Source organism: Thalassophryne amazonica, chromosome 13 (genome assembly GCF_902500255.1).
Source record: "Thalassophryne amazonica chromosome 13, fThaAma1.1, whole genome shotgun sequence".
Lineage (NCBI taxonomy): Eukaryota > Metazoa > Chordata > Actinopteri > Batrachoidiformes > Batrachoididae > Thalassophryne > Thalassophryne amazonica.
Window position 1 is genome coordinate 99,628,555 of NC_047115.1, and position 22,273 is coordinate 99,650,827.

At 40.9% G+C, this 22,273-nt stretch overlaps 1 protein-coding gene across 1 annotated transcript; it reads right to left on the reverse strand.

Annotated features, from left to right (window-relative positions):
• Positions 1-1,702: 1,702 nt before the first annotated feature.
• Positions 1,703-21,593, reverse strand: LOC117523012 (ras-related protein ORAB-1-like; the record flags this gene model as incomplete). The annotated part of the gene is made up of 5 exons (XM_034184429.1): positions 1,703-2,452; positions 6,050-6,181; positions 15,753-15,848; positions 16,453-16,548; positions 21,497-21,593. Coding segments are annotated over 5 exons (622 nt in total), but the record flags the coding sequence as incomplete, so codon positions are not given.
• Positions 21,594-22,273: the final 680 nt, after the last annotated feature.

Below are 22,273 nucleotides of genomic sequence, written 5' to 3' on the forward strand. Positions count from 1 at the left end.
AAGCTGATGCAGCACACTGCACTCTGTGTGAAACGAACTGTGCTGCGGGAACAGACCCACTGATGGCATGAGGACTGCTGGATGACCCCTGACTGTGGAATGAATGCCTGCTTGGACTTCTCATCAAATGCTGCATCTTTTGTTATGCTATGTTCCGCTTTGTAAAACTTTGTAAAAACATTATAACTGTTAGAATGACCTACGCAGAGGGTCACCCGTCTGAGTCTGGTCTGCTTGAGGTTTCGTCCTCAAATCATCAGAGGGAGTTTTTTCTTACCACTGTTGCTCTGGGGGTTGGTAAGGTTAGACCTTACTTGTGTTAAGCGCCTTGAGGCAGCTTGTTGTGATTTGGCGCTATATGAATGAAATAAATAAACAACTAGGTATAGAAATTGGATGGATGATTAACTTGACTTTTTTTGTTGTTAATATTCCACATGACAAAAATAGTTGGGACACCTAAGTATTTAGCTCTTTGTCATGTTGCTGCTCCTTCTCAAAAGATGTTTTGATGTTGAGGTCACGGAGGGATAAAGTGCTTCAGGTGTAATTTTTTTTGCATTCTTCCTGCAAATATGTCTCAAGATGGGGGTCGGGGGTTACCAACCCTGTTCCTGGAGGCCACCTGCCCTGCATGTTTTCTAACCCTGTTCCAGTCGCAGGCAATTAGCTCTATCAGCCAATCAAGAGCTGGAAAACACCACTTTTAAACTACCAGGTGTGACTTCAGTAGGTAGACGTGGAAAACATGCAGGGCAGCTGTCCTCCAGGAACAGGGTTGGTGACCCCTGACCCCTGTCTTAAGGGGTGCCCTTTTTCTCCACACAGTGCCTACAGACAGGCCTGTCCAGAATCCTCTCCTTTGAGGACACGTTGGTCATTTGATGACAAACTGGAGATCCTGGTTCCATCTTTGGTCCTCAGCTTTTCATAGCAAATCATGACGTCCATCACCTGTGTGACATCACTTTTTAATTTAACATTATTCTGTGTTCTGAGTCGTCCTCATGCTGGTGTTTTTTGAAGAGCTGGAATGGATTTCATTTTCAGATTTTGGGGAAATTACAACAGCGTGAAACTCTGTCCGTCCACAGTGGGCAGGTGGACATGTCCAATCATGGGCACATTTGTGTCTGCAGTCCTGGAAACCACTGCTGGTCTTGACCAGGGGAGCCACTGGGTCCCAGTGAGCCTCTTGGCGTCTTCGTACAGAGCGTAGCAGCTGTGCACCGAGTCACGAGCCGTGTGCTTTCAATCCATGTGAGCGCTCAGAGGCTGTACTTTGGACAGGTGATGATGGTTCATGACCTTCCTCTGGTCTGGACTCAGGGCCACATCAAACAGGACAAACTGCTGTATTAACCCTTGAGGCCAACGTGCACTTCCAGAAGTGCTGCAGAGTTGCAACAGGCTCTTAAGTGGACCCCAGATGTCTTTATTGATAAAAGCTTTCTATTTGCAGTTCTGCCCTGAGACAAGAGCAGAATAAATCCAGGTGAACCTCGTTAACTCGCGCATGTTGGGGTCCACAAAATCAAACTGCAAGCTGTCTGAAACCGCGACTTAATGAGGTCAACCAAAAACGTACAGTAGTCTTTACACTGAAGTCTAAATTTCAGGGTCCACAACTCGACCAGGACTAAATCTAAAACACAAGTTCACCTGTATTTCAAAGGTCAAAGTGCAGACAGGGGTCAGGTCGTTTCAGAGTCTGGTCTTACAATATTTATTTTCAAATCAAGTCTTACATGTTGAGAAACAAATTTACAATCACCTTCAGCCACAAATCTCACAGAGAGACAGATTCAAAAGTGTCCCCATCACGCATCGAGCACGACGACACACACGCACAAGATGTGCATGTACTTACACTGCCCCACCAGACCACCAGGGGGCAGGAGAGAGTTGCTCCTGTGCACAGTTCAAAAACAAAAACAGACCAACATGCCCTTTGGAAAGAGAAGAAGAAATGAAAGAAAGTGATGAAGCAGCCCCACCGGAGGAATGCAGAGGGTTCTGGACCAGGTCAAAGTGCAGTCTGAGGTCAGAGGTCAGAGGTGGAGGCATCACCATTTCTCCTCAAGAACTTGAGTCGCGCTGCTACATTATCTACAGTACAAACACACACACACACACTCTCTCTCTCTGTCAATCAGCTCTTCTCTCTGGCTGTGGGTGGGACTTCCTGGGGCACAGTGGACAGTGGAGTCTGATGGGGGGGTCAGGGTTCAAAGTGGATGTGCCGTCTCTCTCAGCAGCATCCTCCTGATGAAGGTTGGACAGTAGTGCCGGGGGTCAGCTTCACGTTGGGCTTCTCCCCACCTCCGGCTGCGGCCCCGGGGCCCATCCTCCTCTTGATTTCAGCAGCCATGGTCATGAAGGCCTGCTCCACGTTGGTTGCATTCTTAGCGCTGGTTTCTAAGAAAGGGATGCCCAGAGAGTCAGCAAACTCCTGGACACAACAGACAAGACGGGGGTCACTTATGCCTACCAAGATTCCAGATTCATTTAGAAGACTGGATTTAATTCAATCATCTCATATAATGTTTATGCACTCTTAAAAAATAAAGCATTTGTGTTAGTGTGTGTGGGAATTAGTATTTGTGTGATTGATTTTTATATTACACACACACACACACACACACACACACACACACACACACACACACACACACACACACACACAGGGGTCGAAATAGTACGTGCATGTGCTAGTTTGTGCACATATTATTCGAGTGGTGCACATAATTTTATACTGCACTTGCACTGGTGCAAGTAACTTTATCCAAGTTTTATCAACTATAAGCACCAGTAGAATGAACCAATAAAGGAATAAGGAAAAAAACAATTTTCAGTGTGTTGTCTTTGTCTTCTCTGTGTTTTATGACTCTCACACACGGAGCGAGTTACTGTGCTCTATTTGTTGTGTTCGCGTGTGCACATGTAAACAAACAAAAGAAAAAAAACTGGCTGCGGTTCCTCTCTCTCTGCCCTCAAACTCTGTCATCACTGTGTTATAAACCAGTCACCATTTGTTTTATTATACATCTGTGTAGTTAATAAAATTATCTTCACAGACAATTAGTTCGCACGTGCACGTGAAAAAAAAAACAAAAACTGGCTGCCGCTGTGGTTCCTTTACGGAACCCGGGAGACGTCACTTAAAGTGATTTTTTTTTTTCTGGCCATGATAATTTGTGCGCACGTTTCCTTTAATTGACCCCTCGAATTAATACAATGTGCGCACGTTTTCCTTTAATTGAGCCCTCAAATTAATAAAACATGCACACGTTTTATCCATAATATGACCTAAATTGTCATCCTCACGACAGGGAGACGCTTTGCCCTCAGCTTCCTTTTTAATGTGCTTAAACTCCAGATGATGTCATGCTGGGCAGCTGGAGTTCTCTGTATGTCCTTGTGCGCCCAAACCATGATGATACACTCTGACCAGATCCATTTCTAATGGGGAAATGTATCACACTGTCTGCTGGTTTGTTGACTAATAGCCAACATTTATGTGTCAAGACAATATTGAGTGCACATTTTACAAATTGTGGCCACGTTCAAGTAGATCGTGCTCTTGTTTCACTCAAACGATGCTTAGAACGAGTGCACAATATCATAAAACGTGCGCACAATATAATAAAACGTGCACATTCTCTCCACATGCAAAACATTTTACGATGACACTTCCAGGGCTCCGTAGTTCCTTGCTCTCTCTCAAATTCTGTCATAATTGTTATAAACCAGTCACCATTTGTTTTATTATACATCTGTGTAGATAATAAATAAAATAATCTTCACTGACGATTCGTTTGCGCGTGCATGTAAAAAAAAAAAACTGCTGCCCCAAACATCCTTTCAATTGATGGGATAAGAAAAGTGTCCAAAATATCATTGTAATGACAGCCATCTCCCCAGTGCCTTTACCTGACATGCAGCCCCATATCATCAATGACTGTGGAAATTTACATGTTCTCTTCAGGCAGTCATCTTTATAAATCTCATTGGAACGGCACCAAACAAAAGTTCCAGCATCATCACTTTGCCCAATGCAGATTCAAGATTCATCACTGAATATGACTTTCATCCAGTCATCCACAGTCCACGATTGCTTTTCCTTAGCCCATTGTAACCTTGTATTTTCTGTTTAGGTGTTAATGATGGCTTTTGTTTAGCTTTTCTGTATGTAAATCCCATTTCCTTTAGGCGGTTTCTTACAGTTCGGTCACAGACGTTGACTCCAGTTTCCTCCCATTCGTTCCTCATTTGTTTTGTTGTGCATTTTCGATTTTTGAGACATATTGCTTTAAGTTTTCTGTCTTGACGCTTTGATGTCTTCCTTGGTCTACCAGTATGTTTGCCTTTAACAACCTTCCCATGTTGTTTGTATTTGGTCCAGAGTTTAGACACAGCTGACTGTGAACAACCAACATCTTTTGCAACATTGTGTGATGATTTACCCTCTTAAGAGTTTGATAATCCTCTCCTTTGTTTCAATTGACATCTCTCGTGTTGGAACCATGATTCATGTCAGTCCACTTGGTGCAACAGCTCTCCAAGGTGTGATCACTCCTTTTTAGATGCAGACTAACGAGCAGATCTGATTTGATGCAGGTGTTAGTTTTGGGGATGAAAATTTACAGGGTGATTCCATAATTTATTCCTCAGAATTGAATGAGTCCATATTTTTTTCCCTCTGCTTGGTCTAAAAAAGTAACTGTTACTGACTGCCACAATTATTTTTCCTGATTTCTTATAGTGTTACTTAAAGCCAGAAAGTTGCCATTTGAAATGACTTTAGTTTTGTGTCATGTCTGTGATCTGCTTTTTTTCTACAAAATTAAACAACTGAATGACCATCCTCCGAGGCCGGTGATTCCATCATTTTTGGCAGGAGCTGTAGTAGTGCTATGTGACTAAAAAGATTAATCCAGGTTTTGAGTATATTTCTTATGGGGAAACAAGGTACCAGTAGATTCAGTAGATTCTCACAAATCCAACAAGACCAAGCATTCATGATATGCACACTCTTAAGGCTATGAAATGCTGGCTTCATCCTTAAATAGGGGACACCTGATTCACACCTGTTTGTTCCACAAAATTGACCAACTCACTGACTGAATGCCACACTACTATTATTGTGAACACCCCCTTTTCTACTTTTTTTTTTTTTTACTAATAGCCCAATTTCATAGCCTTAAGAGTGTGCATATCATGAATGCTTGGTCTTGTTGGATTTGTGAGAATCTACTGAATCTACTGGTACCTTGTTTTCCATGTAACAATAAGAAATATACTCAAAACCTGGATTAATCTTTTTAGTCACATAGCACTACTATTATTCTGAAGACTACTGTATCTTTGGACAGTTTGGTCCATTCCTGTTTGCAGCACCTCAAGCTCCATCAGGTTGGATGGGGAGCGTCGGTGCACAGACATTTTCAGATCTCTCTCTGAACATCTCTGGAGAGATGTTCAGTCAGGTTCAGGTTTGGGCTCTGGCTGGACCACTTAAGGACATTCACAGAGTTGTCCTGAAGCCACTCCTTTGATATCTTGGCTGTGTGCTTAGGGTCATTGTCCTGCTGAAAGACAAATCGTCACCCCAGAAATGGATCTGGTCACCTTTAATCTTTTTTTTTTTTTTTTTTTTTTTTTTGCACAGACTGTGAATACTTGTGTCCATGCAATTTTTAAGTTTTTCTATTTTTAATAAATTGGCAAAAATTGCAAACAAAAAATAAGCAAAAAAAAAAAAGACAAAAACTTTTTCGCTTCATCACTGTGGGGTGTTGTGTGTAGAATTTTGAAAAAAAATTTTTTTTAGCCATTTTGGAATAAGGCTGAAACATACAATGTGGAAAAGGTGTGAAAACCTTCCGGATGCGCTGTAATTTATGATGAAATTCTCCACTTTTCATGAACCACCTCACTCAGTGACACTTTGCAGTGCTGAGACAAATGACAAACATATTGATGTAAAGCACTTTCACACTGGACATGAGCCGTGTCAGGCGGGTGCACCGCATGTCCACACCGCTACCTTGGCTGTGGTGTAATCCACCACCTTCCTTGTTGTGAGGTCACACTTGTTCCCAACCAGCAGCTTGTTGACATTTTCACTGGCGTAGCGGTCAATCTCCTGCAGCCACTGTTTGACATTGTTGAAAGACTCCTAAGACACCAAAATGGACAAATTACTACACCTACCAAAATAACATTCAGGCATTGTTTTGAACGCAAAATTTAAGAACGTAATGCCTTTAAATAAAACAGTTTTTACCTCTGCCAATGAAGTTGGAGGAGGTTATGTTTTCACCCCGTTTGTCTGTCTGTTTGTGAACAGCCTGGAGCCACAGGTTTTCATATATAGTTATGAAAGTTTGACTCAAGATTCATTTCCTAATGGGCAAGAACTGCTTCAATTTTCAAGGTCACAGGTCAAAGTCAGGACAAATCCCTATCTTACCACTGAACAAATTTTCAAAAATTCATACCTCAATCAAACAGATCACATTTCTTTCATATTTGAGTGTTATGTAGGATGGTATCCTTTAGTCACCGACAAAGTTTGATCTGGATCTGTTCCAGACTGTGGATTTTGTGGCCATTTGTATTTAATATTGAAAAGCTCATTTGGTGGACATTTTGCATTATATCTGTGTGACACCGGGGTGCAACAAAGTTTCACTCTCAATGAATAGACTAATCTGATCCATATTGCAGATTTAGCAGATATTTGACTTTTTTAACATTGAAAAGCCCCCTTGATCTACATTTAGTGCTGTATTTTAGCTTAGGAAAAGCCACTTCGAAAAGGACTTTGACCTTGAAAATTTTTTCAAAGGTAAAAATACGTGGAATTGTAAACTAATGTTGGCGGTAGTTGGCGCTCTATGAGCGCAATGCTCTAGTTTTTATTATGTTACTATTAAATAAAATAATAATACAATAACATGCTTTTGGAGGGCGGTATGCATTTTCTGAGGCCCGACGTTCATGACCAGTCGCCCAAAATGACAGATATTCACCCGAGTCAGACGAGTGTGAATATCTGTCAATGCATACCGCATGACAACAGCATGTTATTTGCATTATTATCACTTTACTGAGATACACAACACGTAACGCGTACATAAGTTGGCTCACTTTAACTTTTGTCGTGTCGGCTGGCGCGCGCTGCTCTCCAAATTCGGCAGTGTGTCCTCATCAAGCTGGCTGCTTTGGCTGCTGTTCACTGTCATACTATCCATGAGAAAATCATCCAGAATATCCATATTGGGACTAACACACTTCTCGCCTTTTTATGTTTTTCTCTGCGGACAGTTCTTGGGCTGCGCGCTATGACGTCATTTGTTTACGCAAAGCAGGCGGGTATAGCCAGGTAGCGTCAAGTGTAAATCTACGCTACCGGTCTACCAACGCCTCGGTAAAGTGATAATGTAGAAAATCGAGGTCAAAAATTCAGTCAATATGTCCATCATGAGATTTAATTGTATTCAAAGAATATATTGTTTCAACTACAGGTTTGCCTTTAAATAAGTAACAACATTTTACTGCATTTTTGTACTCAGAACCTGACAACTTCATGTAAGAAAGTGTAACAATTCTGCAGCAGAATATGGACTGTGACGTCATTTTCGTGGGGGGGGACAGTGAACATGTATATTGATGTGTGCGCGCGCATGCATCACAACCATCAAGACTCAGGCACATTAACCCGTCAAGCAAGTATGCCCTGGGCTCTACAAATTCCAACAAAACTCAGTCTCACTCACACACATTTTATATATATGGCTCACAATATGCTAAACCGTTATACTGCACCTGAGGTACTTCATGAATGTGTTTATTAAATATGGATTGTTGAATAGAAATGTTTGTTATTGTTAACATTAATGTAACTATTGTATATATAGTATGCATAATTTGAGTGTATTTCGTTGCTCATAAAATGAAGAAAAATTGAAAAGAAGTTTGAAAAATCCACTTTTTTCCATCACATATTATAACATGATTGGACCTCACTTTTTTAACCAGGTCATATTTTTTTCAAACCAACCTCAAGGCAATTGTATTGTGCATTAGTCAATAGAAAACCCATGAAATGAAAAATTAAAGGTAAATCAAAGGCCCTTGAGTCAATTTTAAGTACAAAAAAATTTAATTAAAAATGACCCTTGGGGATGTTACGCCATCTGTCAAAACCAAGTGGGAGATATAGATGGTTAAAAGTCGCATAAACTATAGCTAACATTTACACTTAGACGGGCATTCTACTTTGAAATATGTATTCTCCAATATACATCGTCAATTTGTATAAAAGATACGCGTATTAAGAAATTATAACAAGTTGAAAACAACCTGAGAATTGTCTGTCAAAAATAACATCCGCAAGGGTCCATACTCTTATTAATTTCACTCTTCCATAATGGAAAAGTGACATTTTTAAAGTTAATAGTTAATGAGTTATCTTGAGCTTTGTGGTTTATGAAAGAAATATATGTGTACTACTAGTTTGCAATAAAAACATGTAACTTGAAAAATTGACCTTTGTGTTACACTTTCATAACAGTTTAGCATATTGTGAGCTATATATATATATATATATATATATATATATATATATATATACACACACACACACACACACACACACACACACACACACACACACACACACACACACACACACACACACGAGGTCGCGGTGCAGCAGCTCGGCACAAAGCAACGCCGTGATGAAGCCTCACGGGACATGTTCTGGCATGTCCAGCTCATGCACAATCACAATCGGATATTCACACGACTGGAAAGCAACCGGAATCCGTCTGAAATCCACCTTTAAGCCGTCCTGAGAGACCAACACCGAGGTGGATTTGTCCCGCGTAATGAACGGAATCGTGGCGCATCCCTCCGCTTCTTTTTCCATGAAAAAAAACTCCTGTAACGGTGGAATGTGCCGGAAAAAGTGCTCATGTCCACATCTTCTGCCTTCTTGTGAAAGTCAGACGAGGTCCTGGATCAACAAAGCTTTCACGTTGGAAATGATCTGGTTGTTTGTGTGGGGTGTCAGCCTGTCGATGGGGGCTGGGAGCGCGCTGCGCTCTCAGCAGTTGTGGGCCGTCCTTAAAGCGGCAGTAACACCCCGTAATCTGTTTAATCCCCATAAAATCGTCCCTGAAAGCCATATTAATTTTTCGAATGGTGTCCACCTGGAGGTCTCGCACAGTTTCTGGAAAAAAAAAATTGATGCAGCAAAGCTCCAAATTGTTCAGACATTTATTCGCAATAAAAAATAGATGACAGGGGTGGACCACACCTCACTCAAAGCCTGCTCACAGGCGAATGACGCAACCGACAGGCATGAAAAAACTCACGCATGCGCACGAGGGTTCAAGCTTGTCTGACGCACACGTGATTCAAATCCATATGGTTTTTAAAAAAAATAATAAGGTCGGATACTTTTCTAACAGACCTCATATATATATATATATATATATATATATATATATATATATATATATATATATATATATACACACACACACACACACGAGGTCTGTCAAAGTATAGGTCCTTTTTATTTTTGTTCAAAAACTATATGGATTTCATTCATATGTTTTTATGTCAGACATGCTTGAACCCTCGTGCGCATGCGTGAGTTTTTCCACACTTGTCGGTGACGTCATTCGCCTGTGAGCACTCCTTGTGGGAGGAGTCGTCCAGCCCCCTTGTCGGAATTCCTTTGTCTGAGAAGTTGTTGAGAGACTGGCGCTTTGTTTGATCAAAATTTTTTCTAAACCTGTGAGACACATCGAAGTGGACACAGTTCGAAAAATTAAGCTGGTTTTCGGTGAAAATTTTAACGGCTGATGAGAGATTTTGAGGTGATACTGTCACTTTAAGGACTTCCCACGGTGCGAGACGTTGCGCAGCACTCCCAGGCGCCGTCGTCACCCTGTTTCAAGCTGAAAACCTCCACATTTCAGGCTCTGTTGATCCAGGACGTCGTGAGAGAACAGAGAAGTTTCAGAAGAAGTCGGTTTCAGCATTTTATCCGGATATTCCACTGTTAAAGGAGATTTTTTTAATGAAAGACGTGCGGGACGCTCCGCCACAGGAAAAACACCTCTGTGGGAAGCCTTGAGTACAAGTTGGAACATGTCCAGCTGTTAAATTTCTCAACTCACTCCACTGAAATCCATCAAAAGCCGCTTGGATTTTACAAATGGTTATCAACACGGAGGTGTTTTTCCTGTGCCGCCGCACCGCGCCGGCTGCGTCCCGACGCGCGGACCCGTCCGCACGTCTTTCATTAAAAAAAATCTCCTTTAACAGTGGAATATCCGGATAAAATGTTGAAACCGACTTCTTCTGAAACTTCTCTGTTCTCTCACGACGTCCTGGATCAATAGAGCCTGAAATGTGGAGGTTTTCAGCTTGAAACAGGCTGACGACAGCGCCTGGGAGCGCTGCGCGACGTCCCACTCTGTGGGAAGTCCTTAAAGCGACAGTATCACCTCAAAATCTCTCATCAGCCGTTAAAATTTTCACCGAAAACCAGCTTAATTTTTCGAACCGTGTCCACTTCGATGTGTCTCACAGGTTTATAAAAAATTTAGACCAAACAAAGCACCAGTCTCTCAGCAACTTCTCAGACAAAGGAATTCCGACGAGGGGCTGGACGACTCCTCCCACAAGGAGTGCTCACAGGCGAATGACGTCACCGACAGGCGTGGAAAAACTCACTGCAGTTTTCTCCAGTTTAATATGTGCCTTTACCTATTCTACTGTACAAAATGCTCTGTAACATAACTAAATATGTAACTCTTATTTTGTAATGAGTACAATTAAGTATATTTCTTTGAATGTTAAAGGAATAAATAACGCAGTTAAACGAAAAAAAAATACTAACGTGGATTAAGAAGGAGAAGGGGAAGTTTTACAAGAAACTCAACTTACTGATGAGGAGCACAAAAAGCTTAAGAGAGAGTGGGTTGGACAAGTGCACGATTCATCATTTTCATCTAGTAAAAGAGGCGTGGCAATAGTAATTAATAAAAATACTCCATTTTCTTTAGAAAAATGTATTACAGATGATCAGGGATGATATGTTTTTATTAGAGGTTATCTGTATGGGGAAAGTTTCCTGATTGGTTGTATTTATGCTCCGAATGTTTATTTAAAAGACTTTTACTCTAAGCTTTTTGCTTAAGTCTCTTCTAACATGACCAAATTTAGTATTCCTGCAGATGATTTTAACTGTACCATGGATCCTGAGATAGACCAACAACCTGCAGCTAAAAACTCAACTTCTAGAATGAGAGAGGCAACCAAGAAATTATATTCTGATCTACAATTGTTTGATATATGGAGAGTTATTCATCTGCTTGAGAAAGATTACACATTTTATTCAAATCCACATTGCAATTTTTCTGCAAATTGATTAATTTTTTGCTTCTAGATCTGTGCTGGATAGGGTACAAACATGTTGCATTGGCACACGGGTACTGTCTGCCCATGCAGATGTACATATGCAGGTGATGCCACACCAACCACAACAAATTGCACACAATTGGAGACTTAATCCATCATTTTTAAACAGCCCTTTATATGTCACCTTTATCAAAGACCAAACTGAACTTTTTATGTTAACTAATGATAATGAAAATACAAATCCATCTATTCTTTGGGAGGCACTAAAAGCCTTTTTAAGCGGGTCCATAATATCGTATAGTACAGCTAGGAGAAGGGAGGCAAGTAAACAACAATTAGAGCTGGAACGTGGGTTATAAGATTTGGAAAAGCAACTTAACAGCGGCTATACACCAGCCTTGCATAAAAAGGTGGAAACCACCCGATCAGCTCTAAATCAATTATTAACCCAGAAAGTGGAGGCCAGCCTTTTCTATGCTTGACATAGACTGTCTGAAATGGGAGACAAACCAGGCCGACTGCTGCCACGGCTAGCAGCTGGTCGACAAGATACTCACGCTATATACTCACTAAAAGATGACAAGGGCCAAAACCATTACGAAAGCAGAGAGCTGGCAAATATAATGGAAAATTATTATCATAAGATTTATTCATCAGAGGTGTCAGTGTCACAAAATGATGTTTTTAATTTCCTGGAAAAATTGGACTTACCATCCTTGTCAGATCAGGCCGCCCTGGGTGGGCCAATAACAAAAGAAGAGTTGGTAACTACAATTAAATCTCTTCTAAGTGGAAAAGTGGGTGAGCCTGATGGATATGGTCTGGAGTTTTACAAAATTTCTCAAGATCAATTAGTTAGACCACTTTTAAATATGTACCGACATTCGGCAGAAACGGGCACTCTCCCAACATTATATTCAGCAAACATTTCCTTAATATTAAAGGAAGGGAAACCAGCGGACCAGTGTAGCTCTTATCACCCAATTAGTTTGCTAAATTTAGATAGCAAGATTTTTTTCAAAAATATTATCAAGAAAAGCAAGATTTTTTTCAAAAATATTATCAAGAAGATTGGAAAATTATTTACCAACATTAGTTAGACCAGATAAAACAGGTTTCATTAAGAATAGACACTCTTTTAGTAACATGCGAAAGCTGCTGAATATTACTGAACACTAATTTTACCAAATTGCAGGGCTTTGTTATATCGCTTGATGCTGAAAAAGCATTTGATCGTGTGGAATGGACATATTTGTTTGTGGTTATGGAGAAGTCTGGTCTTGACAAAGGCTTTATTGATATGATCAAATTGCTATATAACTCTCCTAAAGCAAGTGTAATGGTGAATGGTATGAGATCGGCGGAGTTTAGGCTTGGAAGAACGACACGTCAAGGCGATCCAGTTTCCCCACTTTGGCAATTGAGCCGCTGGCAGAGGGTATTTGAACTCAATTGTATTTGTGGATATAAATGGGAGGGCTCGAACATAGAATTTCGCTACATGCAGATGATGTTTTGCTGTTTTTTTCTAAACCTAGAACTCAATTCCTGCTGTTATATCTGTTATAAAAGCATTTGGTTCCTTGTCAGGCTATAAGGTTAATTTTGACAAAACAATTGCCATGCATATTTGAAAGGAAATGACAAACCTCTTGAATCGTGGGAGTGCACACCTTTCTCACTGATAGGCAAACTCATGAGAAGAGGGAAAAAAAAACAACACATGCTAATTTATTGATTGATAACACTGTAAAGGTTTGGCGAGATACGAACAAATACACTTCTGGTGTTTCCAATCTTTATTTTCTGACACCTCTGATGAATAACACAGATTTCTGCCCGGGAGTAAAAAGTGCATTATTTCAAAGATGGTACAGTACAGGAATAAGAGTGTTTGGTGATTTATTTGAAGGTAATGTCCTTATGTCTTTTGTACAAATTCAGAGTAAATATGGAATTCCACAGAAGGACTTTTTAGCTTATTTACAGGTGCGTCACTTCATTCAGGCAAATTTTAAGACCACCCAAGAAACAATGTTACCGGGACCTATTGAGAAGTTTGTTCTGGATATTATTGATAATAAATCTATTATCAAGCAATCTTGTGTGGTTTTACAGAATATAATGACCATGATATTGGTAAAGTGACTGAACGATGGGAGGAAGATATGCAACGTCATTATGATGGAAAAGACTGGAAAGACTGTATTCGCTCCACTCATTATTTGTTAGCAATAAACACAAAGAAACCCAGTATAAAATCCTGCATAGACAGCACAGGACACCAGTTTTTTTTTTTTAACAAAACAGACCCACATAGGTCACCTTTGTGTTTCAAATGTAAAATAGCCAATGGGACATATCTGCACTGTTTATGGAGTTGTCCAAAAATAGTTAAATATTGGTCTTGTGTAACTAAGGAAATTAGTGCTATACTGAAGATGAGAATCTGTAAGGATCCAGGCCAGTTTCTATCAGGGCTGCCATCTCCCAATAAACTGATGGACAAAAATAAATCCAACTTATTAAGAAAACTTTTATTGTTAGCAAGAAAATGTATGTTGTTTAAGTGGATTAAGGAGAAGCCACCAACAGTAACTCATTGGTACAACAAAATTTTTTAGAGTGTTACCAATGGAAAGCTTAAGTGCAAAGTTAAAGGGTAATGATGATAAATATCAGGACTTATGGCGCCCTCTACTGGAATACTTGCCTGAGATCTAAGCGATACCTTGCAGAGGGGCACAGGTTCATTGAAGTGGAGAACCTTAGACTCTTCTAACTGAATAGTGTGTATGTTTTAGGTAAATTGCCTAAAAAAAATTTTAAAATCTGATTTAACCATTTCTAACTGAGACTGCTCAGTGTTTATGGTTCTGATCTGTTTCTGTCTAATCAGTTTTTTGTTGTTTTTTGTGTGTGTTGTGTGGTTCTGTCTTTAATATGTTAAAATCTTGAATAAACAACAACAGAGGAGGCCAATCTTATTTTGCAGCCGATCTGCTCTGTGTCAGCCTGATCCCATCAGCTCTCAGATGCTAAGCAGTGCGGGACCTGGTTAGTACTTGGTTGGGAGACCTCTTTGGAACACCAGCGGCTGTGTGTGTGTTTCTCCAGGTAGCACTGGAGTTGTGTCAGGAAGGGCATCCGGTGTAAAACTTGGGCCAAATATCAATGCGGATCTGGTTGTATTCGCTGTGGCGACCCCTGGAACAAAACGGGAGCAGCCAAATGGACAACAACAAAAAGAAAGAAAAAATATAAAGGCAACATTTTTGTTCTACCCATTTTTCATGAGCTGAACTCAAAGATCTAAATCATTTTCTCTATACACAAAAGGACGATTTCTTTCAAATATTGTTGACAAATTTGTGTTAGTGAGCACTTCTCCTTTGCTGAGATAATCCATCCCACCTCACAGGTGTGGCAGATCAAGACGCTGATTAGACAGCATGATTATTGCATGGGTGTGCATCTGAGCTCAATTTTGAGTTTCATGGCAAAGGCTGTGAATAATTATGCACATGTGATTTGTAAGTTGGTTTTTTGTTTTTTATTTTTATAAAAAATAATAAAAAAAAAATTGCAAAAAACTCACATTATGGGGTATTGTGTGTAGAAGTTTGGGGGAAAAAATTAATTTAGTCCATTTTGGAATAAGGCATCACAAAATGTGGAAACAGTCAAGCGCTGTGAATACTTTCTGGATGAACTGCACCTGGGACATCCTAAAACTAATCTTTTAACATGCTGCCCCTCATATACGGAACTCCATCCCTGACCATCTGAGGGCTCCACAAGCTGTTGAAGCTTTTTTAAAAAGCCTCAAGACGTACCTGTTTAGAAAGACCTCTCACAGGTCTCAATCATGCTGCATCAACTGCTGCATCTTAGTCATTTTATTCTATTTTATTATTTTAATTTGGTTTTATTCTAGTCTGCTGATTGTTTTTATCTTAGGATTTTCTGTTTTTAATCTCTTGTTTCTCCTTGGTTTTATTTATGTATCTTTTTTTCTTGTAGCACTTTGAGATTTTTATTAATGAAAGGTGCATTATAAAGAAAATGTATTATTATTATGTGAAGGAGTCATTTTGGGCCACAAATGACTGGATAAAGTGCACAGCTGAAAGACTGTTCAGCTCTGGTCTCATCATCAAAGCTACAGAGAGAAGAAAAGAGCATAGTTTGTGCAATAAATGTAAAAGTGATTCTAGACTTGAGGTGGCACAGCCCATTAACTGTGTGGATTCTGATGTACAATCTGAAATCATCACGTTTCCTCACATGTCGAGAATGGCACTAACCTGATCGGTGACATCGTACACCACAATGATACCGTGAGCACCTCTGTAATAGCTGGACGTGATTGTACGAAACCGCTCTTGACCCGCTGTATCCCACTGTCAAATGCAAAACAAAAAAGATGCAAGGCTGATTTTAAATCCACACTGTGGACAGACAAAAGCAACAACTTCAGGCACCCTTAATAGCCAACACTAATAGGAACAGAGGCAATGTCTACGGGTAGTCACCATCTTTGAAACAAAACAGAGAAGACGGGTTTGTACAAGCTCCGACGTTAATGGGACTACAACATAAACTGACATGTTCCCTGCAGAACAGATCGATCTGTGTGTGTGTGTGTGTGTGTGCATATGACAATGTGCAACACCCTGGTATCAAAACTGGATCTGCAAAACCCTGAGCAGCTGGCAGGTCTGTAAATATGTGATGAATCCTGATTTTGAGCCCTTGATGTTAAAATCAAAGGTTGGCTTTTTGTTACGAGTTAAATAACCCACTTCGATCCATCTCATGTTCATCTGGATCAGTGGTTCTGAACCCTGACCCTGGAGATCCAGAGTTCTGCTTCCCATGCTCTGTCCCTGCTCTACCTACAGAAAACCATAAGATGTCTTAGAAGAAGCTTTGGGAGACACTGGCTGAAGACAGAGCCAAGCTTACTGCAGGAGCAACAAAAGGAACTATACGTGTGACACTTACAATTTGAAGTTTGATGGTCTTTCCATCCAGTTCTATGGTCCTTATTTTGAAGTCCACACCAATAGTACTAATATAACTTTCTGTGTATGTGTCGTCCTGCAGAGACAAAGAGTCCATGTCAGAGTCCTGCTGTCAGTCATTACTGTCACCGGTGGAACATCTAACAGGTCTTCCAATTCTTAGGGTTTCACTTGTGTGCAAACGTGATAATACTAAAAGATCAAAAATGTGCAAAAATTACCTCATTAATTACAAATTTTGCAATTATTAACAGTATTTTCCAGAGTATGAGTCACCTTTTCATATATATATATACACATATATATGAAAGCGCCTTGGGGCAACTGTTTGTTGTGATTTGGCGCTATATAAGAAAAAAGTTGATTGATTGATATATATATATACACATACACATATATACACATATATATACATATATACACATATATATATATATATATATACACACACACACACACACACACACACACACACACACACACACACACACACACACACACACACACACACACACACACACAATCAACTCAATCAACTTTTTTCTTGTATAGCGCCAAATCACAACAAACAGTTGCCCCAAGGCGCTCCACATTGCAAGGCAAGGCCATACAATAATTATGAAACACAGTCTACGTCTAAAGCAACATAACCAAGGGATGGTCCAGGGTCACCCGATCCAGCCCTAACTATAAGCCTTAGCGAAAAGGAAAGTTTTAAGCCTAATCTTAAAAGTAGAGAGGGTATCTGTCTCCCTGATCTGAATTGGGAGCTGGTTCCACAGGAGAGGAGTCTGAAAGCTGAAGGCTCTGCCTCCCATTCTACTCTTACAAACCCTAGGAACTACAAGTAAGCCCGCAGTCTGAGAGCGAAGCGCTCTAATGGGGTAATATGGTACTATGAGGTCCCTAAGATAAGATGGGACCTGATTATTCAAAACCTTATAAGTAAGAAGAAGAATTTTAAATTCTATTCTAGCATACACACACGAGGTCTGTTAGAAAAGTATCCGACCTTTTTATTTTTTGCAAAAACCTGATGGATTTGAATCACATGTGCTTGCATGAGTCAACCTTGAATCTTCGTGTGCATGCGTGAGTTTTTTCACGCCTGTCGATTGCGTCATTTGCTTGTAAGCAGCCTTTGTGTGAGGATGGGTGGAGTCGCTCGTTGTTTTTTCTTTGCAAGGAAACGAGTGGAGCAGCGCGACTGCATCAAATTTTTTCTAGAAACTGGGCGACAGCCAGGTGGAAACCATTCGGATTATTCAGACGGCTTTCGGTAACGATCCTCCGTTATCCGAATTGAGGCAATGTGAGTGTGCGTAGCCGCAGCAGCCGTGCCGCACGGCCTCCCAAGGGAGTGGGGGGGGGGGGGGGGGGGGGGCATGCGTCCATGTGTGCTGGTGGTTCATATCAGTCTCTGTCCGTGTATGCGTAGAGTCTGAAGTGGCCATGACAACAACCACAGACTGTGGGGGAGGGCAGATGAGAAGGGAGCCATGTGCATCAAGAGGGCCACTGAAATCTTCTGGAGGAAAAACAAGCGGGGCATTTTGACCAGTAGCTGATAAGGCTGCCGTGTTTGGGTTAGGCAGAGAAGCACAGAGCCAAATGCGGCTTCTCTTAACTATCCAAATCCAACTGTGTGAATGAATATTCACTGGTGTCCAACATCAACGCTTCTGCAGGGCAGACAGTTGCTCCAAGATGAATTCCAACTTGCATTTAAGTTCAAGAGTCAATGCAGTCTGAGACTGTACAGCCTTGCCAACCTCGATAACCATGACGGATAGACGTGGGGTGATGGTTTTGGTGGCAGCTGTCTTGCCAATTCTCTGGTAGATCAGGGCAGCGCATAATCCTAACAGCAGAAGCACACCTACCATAAAGACAAATAAGAATAAATCCTTGACGTCTTCCACAGAGAGTAGCGGCAAGCATGCCATGTGCCACTCCCTTCAGGCATTGAGAACACAGCCTGTGGGATAGTTTCCTTCTGGGCACACAGGGCGCTCCAGCCTTGATTTCCTTGCTGAAAAGATGGTGTCAATAGCGTTGAGAGACCAGCTGATCAATTCCACGGTTATTCCGAATGCAAATCGAAGATTTCACAGTCTGGTAAAGTTGGGACTTTGAAGGTTGGAGACAGAGATAGAGACAACAGGAGGAGAGAGGGAGATGCGACCACCCTCGCCGGAGTCTCAAGCAGATTCAATAGACTCGGACACCACTACAGTTCTGGTGCTGTTAGATCTTAGTGCTGAGTTTGATACTGTGGATCATCATATTCTACTTGATAGGCTGGAGAATCATTCTGGGATTACTGGGAGTGCCCTTGCATGGTTGATGTCATACCTGACCAGTCATTCTCACTGTTTTGAACAGCAACACTACCTCTAACCTTAGTGACATGAAATATGGGGTTCCACAGGGGTCCGTCTTACGCCCCATGCTTTTCTCCATTTGGAAATGGATGCCTGCAACACGTTTCAAAAAAGCTGGGACGGGGGCAACAAAAGACTGGAAAAGTTGATGAATGCTCACAGAACACCTGTTTGGAACATTCCACAGGCTGAACAGGTTAACTGGAAACTCTTGGGCCAACTGTGCTGGAAATTATTAATCTCGCATTAACTTCTGGATCTGTTCCTAAATGTTTCAAATCTGCAGTGATTAAACCATTACTTAAGAAACCTAATCTTGGCCCTAGTCAATTGAAAAACTATAGGCCAATATCAAATCTATCATTTTGCTCTAAAACTCTGGAAAAAAGTGGTGTCACGGCAGCTTGTGGACTATCTTACTCAGAATAATCTTTCTAAGCCACTGCAGTCTGCTTTTAGAAAATATCATTCCACAGAGACGGCTCTCAGTAAAGTGGTGAATGATCTTCTGCTTGAAATGGATTCGGACACCACTACAGTTCTTGTGCTGTTAGATCTCAGTGCTGCATTTGATACAGTGGATCATCATATTCTAATCAATAGGCTGGAAAATCATTTTGGGATTACTGGGAGTGCCCTTGCATGGTTGACATCATACCTGACCAGTCGTTCTCACTATGTTTTGTGCAGTAACACTACCTCTAACCTTAGTGACATGAAATTTGGGGTTCCACAGGTGTCCGTCTTAGGCCCCCTGCTTTTCTCCCTTTATATAGCACCCCTTGGGCACATACTGCAGCATTTTGGGATTACCTTTCACTGCTATGCTGATGATAGTTATACATGCCGATAACTGCTGGTAATCTCATACAGATAAAATCCTTAGAAGATTGCCTTCCATCAGTGAAAAGTTGGATGTCAAGCAACGTCCTACTTTTGAACTCTGACAAGACTGAAATTATGTTTCTTGGTCCAGTGAAACATCGGTATCAATTCAACACTTAGCCTATGCTCATGTGTCATACATCAGACTGACAAAGTGAGGAACCTTGGGGTAATTTTTGATCCTACGTTGTCCTTTGACTTCCACATTCGAAATATTATGAGGACTGCTTTCTTCCACCTCCTGTGAAATATAGCAAAGATTTGTCCCATCCTGTCTATGGCTGATGCTGAGACCCTGATCCATGCATTTGTTTCTTCTCGATTGGACTACTGCAATGTTCTATTCTCTGGTTTACCGCAGTCCAGCATTAGGGGTCTCCAATTGGTTCAAAATGCTGCTGCAACGTTTTTTGACAGGAAGCAGAAAGTTAGACTACATTACACCCATATTGGCATCTCTTCACTGGCTTCCTTCTGTTACTAGCCTATAAAATTATTCATGGACTGGCACGTCCCTACTTAGCTGACCTAATTAAACCCTAAGTACCATCCCGGGCTCTGCGTTCTCAGGGTGCAGGAGTACTTTGCGTCCCAAGGGTGAATAAAAAGTCTGCGGGCCACAGAGCTTTCTCTTTTGTGGAATGATCTCCCTGTGAGAATTAAACAAAGATTCTGATGAGATTTTCAAGTCCAGACTTAAGACGCACTTATTCTCCCTCTCGTTTGGCTAACATACTGGCATAGTCTGGAACTATGCTTACTATCCTTTGAAATTAATTTTATTTGTAATGAAACAGGTCTCAGCCTCAACCTTATCTAAATTCCAGGTCTGTTAGTGAAGCTTAGGGCTAGCAGCTGGTCATCACCTTAGTATTTTCTTTGTTTTCCTGTCGATTTACTGCTGATGAATTATACTTTATGTGTAGTTTTTCCAGCCGACTGAGTCTGATCTTTTTTTCTCTGTCTGAGGTGTGGCAGGAAATGCGTGGGAGTGGCATCTGTAAACAACAGGATGCTGGCGTGACCACGAGATGTCATACCTAAAACGTATGCAGCAGATGTTTTTGAATTCCTGTTTTCTGTTTCTTCAACTCTGTAAAACTTTTCAAAACATTGTAACTGTAAGAAAGGCCTAAGCAAAGGGTCACCCCTTTGAGTCTGGTCACAGAGTTTTTTTCTTACCACTGTCACCTTAGGGTTGGTAAGGTTAGACTTTACTTGTGTGAAGCACCCTGAGGGAGCTTTGTTTGATTTGGTGCTATATAAAATGTAATCAATTGAAATTAAATTGAAATTCATGGTTATGGTACCAGATGTCAGGTTCCCCATCCTGACATTCTGAGGTCTGTTGGTCAGGAAATCCATAATCCTTATGGACCAGTTTATGGGGGGTTACAGTATTAAATGCACTGCTAAAATCTGCAAAGAGCATCTTGATATATATGTTTGGCTGCTCCACGTGAGCCAGGGCTGTGTGAAGTGCCATGGAGACAGCATCCTCTGTAGCTCTGTCCAGGGGGGAAGATAAACTGTTACACCAGGTGAACAGATCTGCAGAGTTATTTCCCTTCATGCATATCCTCAGTGTGCTACCACTGTTCAACGTGACACTGAAATCCACGAAATGGTTTAAGAAGGGACTGTCTTTACAGCACTCAAGACTCAAGCACAGGGTGATTCTTATACATAGTGATGCCCATTTACAAGAAGACTCAGACAGCACAAACATTATGTGTAAGCTTTGGAAATACTTACCGCAAATCGAAGAAGAAGACAAGACTTTCCAACCCCAGAGTCACCAATCAGAAGCAGCTTGAACAAATAGTCACTGTGAGAGAAAGGGAAGAATCTCCTTCAAGAACATTCACCAACCTTTTAAACTCCATGAGGAGAGTTCAGCAGTGTAACAGAATGAAACGATTCATCGACACTGCTTACTGTATACAGTTATGTGGAATGCACTGATGAGTCCAAGATAAAACTATAACACAATGCTAAAATACCCTCCGCCATGTGAACATTGTGTTCTTTATAATTTGCAATCAATTAATTAATAAAGCTAGGGTAGGTAACTCTGTTCAGAAACACTTTTTGTTATATTGGGTGAAATGGTCTGTCTATCCTAATAGTCATCAATACATTATGTATTCAGAAAAACTAACAAAAATATCAGATGTCTGTAGCAGCTGTAGGATTGATAAAACTCCAACCAATATAAGCCCCGTGGTGCGCTCTCAAAAAAAAAAAAAAAAATCAAATGCCTTCATGTCTATTTCTTCCTGCTCGCATCACCAGGCTCAACGCCCCCCTCTGTCCCTCCCTCCTCCGCGCGTGCACACTCATCTTGTTTCACCAAAGAAGTTGACTTCGGTAAAATGGCAGAGGGAATTTGGTGCGTTCATCTCTAACTTGTCAACTAGTGTAGATAACATTCTGATCATTGGTGACTTTAACATTCATATAAATAAGCCTTCTGATCCCCTCTGCAAATCATTTATGGGAACTGTGGATGCATTAGGATTTCGGCAATGC